At 35.7% G+C, this 6,414-nt stretch overlaps 1 protein-coding gene across 1 annotated transcript in view; it reads left to right on the top strand.

Annotated features, from left to right (window-relative positions):
- Positions 1-305: 305 nt before the first annotated feature.
- KNTC1 (kinetochore associated 1) overlaps positions 306-6,414 on the top strand; it is a 40,344-nt gene continuing 34,235 nt past the window's right edge. The window contains 11 exon segments of the mRNA XM_019473266.1: positions 306-340; positions 640-777; positions 883-1,003; positions 1,414-1,529; positions 1,866-1,938; positions 2,573-2,700; positions 3,419-3,529; positions 4,419-4,512; positions 4,864-4,916; positions 5,190-5,302; positions 6,009-6,063. Coding sequence (XP_019328811.1) covers positions 646-777; positions 883-1,003; positions 1,414-1,529; positions 1,866-1,938; positions 2,573-2,700; positions 3,419-3,529; positions 4,419-4,512; positions 4,864-4,916; positions 5,190-5,302; positions 6,009-6,063 — 996 coding nt within the window. The 5' untranslated portion in view covers positions 306-340; positions 640-645.

The raw sequence follows: 6,414 nt of genomic DNA, 5'->3' as shown, positions 1-6,414 counted from the left end.
CGGGGGCCCCCCCCCCCCGCCCCCCAGGGCCCCCCGGGCCCCCCCCCCCCCCCCCCCCCCCCCGGGGCGCCGGGAGGTGCCGGGGGGGGGGGGGGGGGGAGGCGGCAGGGAGCCGCGGTGCATTCTGGGGGCGGAGAAGGATTAGGTGGTGTCTTAGCAACGGTGCCGTTCGCGTTTGGAGGAAGTTTGGCCCACGCTGCGTCCAGTAGCGTTAGCCAGGGCTCCCGCCAATTTGAAAGCCTGAAGCAGCTGCGGGAGCGCGGTGGTCTGTGGTCTGTGCGGGCAGGGCTGTGTGGGGAGGGAGCGCGGTGGTGGTTTGTCACCGGCCTCCCGGGCCGCGGTGAGGAGAAGGGCGGTTCCTGGCACTGAATTTCGTTCAGCCTCGGGAGCGAAACCTGTCCTCGCCAAGCTGAGTTCAGTCGGGCCCGCTGGGGACATCAGCTGGGAGCCACATTGCTCTTGCGACTTAACTTTTGTCTTCTCTAAACACGCAATTTGCCTTTAGGAGGCTTATCGTACTACCCTTCCTCCTAGACGCAGAATCACAACAGAATAATAAAATCAGTAATTTCTGTGTGGTCATATAACTTTTTTTAAAGCTCTCTGCTTTATAGCATGTTCCTTAAATGTTTATCATAGGTAAACATGTGGAATGACATTGAACTTCTTGCAAATGATGACACAGGGGGTGTGCAGCTCCCTGTAGGTTTAGGACACGAATGTGGAACTGCATTGTACCAAGTGGATACGCTACTTCAAATCACATCTTCAGAAAAGGTAGCATTCATCAAAGCTGTGTTTTTCTTAATAATTATCAGAGCTTCTTTATCATATTTTCTGAAGTGTTTCAGTTATTATATATAACAACCTTTTTCTTCTTAGGTCTCTGTTAATCCGCAGTTGTATGCATGCAACTCAAGGGGTGGCAGTATTATTGTTGTTGACGGATCGGTGGCGCTTCTTGATAGTACTGGGCAGTCTCTTCAGATGCACATTCAGTTTGGTAAGTTCATTCCTTTGGAATTCCACTGGAAGTTAAAACTGGCTTTTAAAATATATATGTTAGGTTTGTATAGGAAAATATGGCAAGTATCTTGCATATCTAACTAGCCTGTAAAAGGAAGTGTTATAATAAATACCTAAGTAATAAAAAGTGATTGCTGATTCTGTATACAATTAACTAAGTATTTCTGTACAATTTAATTAGAATGCTTGCTAACTTTTCACTGCAATGGGAGTAATGGATACCAAAACCACTCCCCGTATGCCCTTTCCTGTACTTTGTTTAGTCAAAATAAATAATGTTGAAGAAATCTGGGACAATGTATTGTCCAATTCCTTTGTTTCAAATATGAATGTCTATTAATAAAAAACAAATCTTAATATTTGACATTTTGCCATGGAACTTTTCAGATACTAATGTGGATGTAGTTGGTATGTGTCAAGAAAAACAATTTATTGTGGTCGGTGAGAGAAGTGGCAATTTCCATCTTATTCACATACCATCAAAACAAACCTTGCTAACCAAGGTACAGTAATTTTTCTATTCTAATTTTGCTGAAAGCCTTTTGTTCTCAGAATTTCTTGAGTTGTTTTTTTCTTTTTCCAAGTATCAAAATATAAACATTCTTGTGTTTTGAACACATCTTCTAGTTTGAGCAAACAAACAGATTAAAGGGACACTTTTATTCCCACGAATAAGCAAAATATATTTAGGAATGCCATGTATAAACAAGGACCAGTTCTTCATGAAAGAAAAAAGTTCTAAGTTTGACCTGATGATAAGTATTTCCAATTTTTTTTTTCTTTTGTCAAATAAAATACAGAATAATAGTCTAATAGTCTTTATGTTGATCCTATTTTAGATTTTGGTTGAAAAATCTTCAAGTGAAAAGACTTACTAAAATATCTATATTGAAAAAGATAATGCAGATGCAGGTAAGAATTTGACACCACACATTCCCCCCCATCTCAATTTCTGTGATTTTGTTCCTCTTTAATATCTCCCAGGGAAACAGACTGCAAAATAAATAATCAGATACAGCTTTACTTTGCGTTGTACACATTAAATGCACTTTTCTTAATGCTTTCCTGTAAAGGTATTTAGCTGTCATTAATTATTTTACAAATGTCATAGAAAACAACAAACATTCAGAACTCAATACCTTTTTCTTTTGAGACTGTGCTAAACATATGAAAATACTCAAAAAGGAAGGATTCCTTCTCTCTCCTTCTTCTATCAGACTTCAGATTTTAGTAGTTCCTGTTCTTCTATAAGCTCCCAGTCTTGTTCTGGCACAATACAATGTATTTAAATGTAGTTTTGTAATGAAAACAGAATTTGCAGTCTGATGGACGCATGCAAAAATCATAATTTCAAGCAAAACTCTAAGATGTACAAACTTAGTCTACTCTTCATTGAAGGTGACAAAATTTTTGTTTAAGAATAGTCTAATCTATGGGTTGAATTATTTTTTTTGTCAGTTATTTCACTGTCCTATTCATAAGCAAGTAGTCTCTCTGTGGTTATTGAATACTTAAGTTTGAAATATTTGTATCGGATTTTTTTTAGGTGTTTATCATATGTTCATTCTCACAAGCAATGGATTCTTCTGCATTATGTGTCTCCCACTTGCTAAAACGCGGGAAGGTAGGATGACCTACAAACCACTTGGGATTTCCGTTTGAACAGGAAGAGCTGTATTAAAAAAGCTTTTCCATGCATCTTTCTAATGGGAATAATATATTGAGTTGGGATTTTCTATGTAATCTTAGTTTGTTTTTAAAGGGAAACCGATATACAACTAGTTCTGTAATAAAATTATTTTTGTATTCTTCCAATAATTCCTTTAGCTTATGTTTCTCTGAGTCACTGCCTTAGAAAGAGTACTGGATATGACGGAAGCAGGATTTTAAGCTATAATCAGTCTTAACTGTACTGAAGAATATTGGGAATAATTTAGATTTTTAATGCTGTATAAGTAGTTATTAGTTAATTTTCTGTAACTCAATACTGTGATCAATAGAAATAGACCCTGTCAAAGATCCTGGCTGAAGTGTTTTTCAGCATAGTCAGGTTAGGATTAAACTATCCTATATGACGTTTAGTGGCTTTTTTCAATTTTGAAAAAGTTTATTTAAGACTTATTATTTATTATAACACTATATAATTACAGCAAAGAAAGTAAGAAATACCTGCTAACTTGTACCATATGTGTTAAGTGCAAAGTTTGTAACAAAACTTTGCTCTGTACATTTCACTGACTACTTACCAGTTTATTATTACAACTCATAATTTTGATTATTACTTTTTCTGTACATGGAGAAGTGAGCAGTTCAAGGTTTTATCCACTGATTGTATAAACAACTTTTTTTCTTCCCCTTTTGTTTGCTTTCCCTTCATCTTCCACCCCACAAGTTACAAGGACAGATAAAGACAGCTTTCATTTCCACAGCAGAGTATCACAACCTCGGCTGTCAGAATTTTGTGATAAATAACTCAGTGAACAAAATCCATTTGATAATTGGGGTAAGTTCTAAGAATATGTTTGTAACAATTGTTATGTGATCAGCGATGATATTTTTTGATCTGCAACAAAATTTTTCTCTAGCTGGTTGAAAAAGAAGATAATAAACTTTTTGCACTAAGACTTCTTGTCTTTCATTTCCTTCACTGTAAATTTAAAGGTTATCAGTTGTGCGGTCTGCCCATAGTTTTTCTTGTAAGAAAATAACTATTGTCAATTCAGAACTTGCTCTGTTACGATAGATGGGGGAAAAATATTTTCACCCTGGTTGCATGACCTTAGTAAATGACTGTGGTTCCTAGCCTGTACAGGCTAGTCTATTTATAGTCTTGTCCTTGAGCTCAGAGACAAAGCCAAAGTTGGCAAGAGTCTTCCAACCAGGTTCACATTCAACAAAGGCTTGCCAAAGTAACAATTAAGGTCCCAATTGAACAAAGCCCTTAAGCATGAATTAAGTACAGGAACTAATAAAAAAAATAAAAATATAAACATATTTTGACATGTTACTTTGGACTAGAAACAAGTTTTCTGGGTTCATTGACTGAAGCCTGTTGAATTCAATGCAATTTTTCTCAGTAGGTTCAGTGTACGTTTCATTCAGGTTTTATGTTCTATGAGAATGGAAAGTGGATGTTTCGAAAAACGGCATGTTTTTAGAAGAGCCAAAAATGTTTGGGGATGCTGACTGTAACAATTACTGTAGTAAAGGCCAGTCTTGAAAGGAGAAAGGCTAAATTAAAAATAAATAAATGTATTTTTCTGAACATCAACATTCACCAGGAATAAAGTTTGTTTTGCAGCTTTCCAAGTTAAAGGTCAATTGTAGAAGTATACCTGTCAATGGCCAAATTTCTAATGTATAACCCCATTTTACTTTGCCTTTACTAATAGGGTAAAGGTGATTATGCGCTCTCCAAATGGGAGGTAGACATGACCAATAACCTGGTGTCTGTTCGAAGTTTTGCTGATTCAAGTCTCATCAAAGGTAAAGAAGAGGTTTTTCTTCTTTTTATAGACAAGTGTAGAATTCATATTTAATTGCAGAAAATACTAAGACATTTTCAGTTATTTCATTGTTTTTAGTAAATGCACATATACCAAATAGAACACTTCCTGTAAAGGTACAGCCAAAATGTATGCTTCAAAATTGTTGAGTTTAACTTAGATATGTAAATCACAGTTCTGTTTAAGCTCAACTTTTCACAGTCCTAGGAAGTTCCATGAGGTTAAACATCTGTAGGTTTCCAGTGCTTGGTTGTACATTTTAATACATTTTTGCTTCAAATACATGTCTCAAGAAAAATAATAAATTTATGTGACTATGGATATTTTTTAGATGCAGTGAAACTTCAAGTTCTTGACAATCTGCTGTTTGTTTTAGATACAGAGGTATGTGTAATGATTTGGTTTAGTCTTAATTTTACAATGTTCTTGAACCAGCTTATAAAACAATTTTTTAAAATAATAGCTTTAAAATATGTTTCTATAAAATAAAGATGCTTATATTTACAGAGGATCTTGATCTTACGGTGTTTTTTTTATTCTACTCCTAGTCATTATTTAAGCTATGGAATGTGTTAATATTCTGCTCAAAAAGGACAAAATATATCTTCGATGAAGAAAATATGAAATCCATATCTAATTTTTTTTTTTTTAATCTAGAATATCTTAAGCATGTGGGATGTTTATTCTCTTACGCTAATTTGGGATTGGCCTTTAATACACATTGAAGAATTTCTTCTAAGTACAGAGTCAGATTCTTCTCCAGTCATATGGTAAGTAAAGCGTTATTGCACCAATTCTGAAAAGTGAAAAGTTGCCTATCGTTACAGGAAATGTGCTACAAACAGTTGATTTTCTGTGGTAGTGAATTTTTAGAAATCTTTGTTGAAATCTTTCCAGTCAGTAGGACAAAATAATTAGACTGTAGGTATCCTTAGCTCTGTGTTGTAGAAAAGAAAACCTTGGCGCTTTCTGCTTTTTCTTGGTTTATCTGTTGTTACTGCTAAGGAATCTTGCATGTAACCTGTATCATTTAGGAAATGCTTGTCTAAAATAAGGTGTATAATATGGCTTACAAGTATGATGTTATAAAAAAGCTAGTCTGTCTTTCAGATAGATAAATAGCAAGATCTTCATTCTGCAGATGGAGAAGCCAAAATCTGGAGATGCGTGTATTGGTTAAAATGCAAAAGAAATTAATGGCAATTACAATTAGAAGACAAGATTCTCGGCTTTTTCCATTGCTCTGTGCCAGTTTAAAAAAATAAGAATCAGATCCATTTGAAAAGCTTAAAAATGTCAGAAGTTAAATGTATGTCCTCTACATGTTAAAACACTGTTATTTTTGGGTGCACTAGAGGGTTTTAAAATGTACCAGTTTCCATGGAAAACTAAATTTTCTAAAACTCAGAAGCACAGTTTTAACATAAGATTTATACAGTATATTTTGCTTTCTTTTTTCTCTTTCTTGTTCTGTAGGCAAGGGCTTGCCAATGTTAAACTGATAGTCATGACAATACCGGATAACAAACAGGTATAATCTCTTTATCTGTGTTCTCTTCCTCGGTTGTTATGCAGTCACTCACAGAAAAAAGAGAGGGGGAAAAAAAAAAAGAAAATGAGATGGCTAAATACTTGGAGCAGACAGAATTCTCAGGAGCTCAAAGTCAAAACTGAAATATGACCATCTATATATTAGGATATAGCAAGTGAGGGACTATTGTGATGTCTTAAGGTGGTGACCAGGGCAAGCTGCCCTGCTGTTTGGGTTTTTTATGGATTGTTTGGGGTTTGTTTCCTTGCTTTTTTTAATGGTAGGCAGATAGAGGAGAGCAGCAAGATTTACTATTGTCTTGCATACCTTCACAGATTTCTTTAGAGCAGT

Source organism: Aptenodytes forsteri, unplaced genomic scaffold, assembly GCF_000699145.1.
Source record: "Aptenodytes forsteri isolate BGI_AS27 unplaced genomic scaffold, ASM69914v1 Scaffold118, whole genome shotgun sequence".
Classification (NCBI taxonomy): domain Eukaryota; kingdom Metazoa; phylum Chordata; class Aves; order Sphenisciformes; family Spheniscidae; genus Aptenodytes; species Aptenodytes forsteri.
Note: the sequence above shows the minus strand (reverse complement) of the source record. Positions and strands in the feature narration are given on the sequence as shown.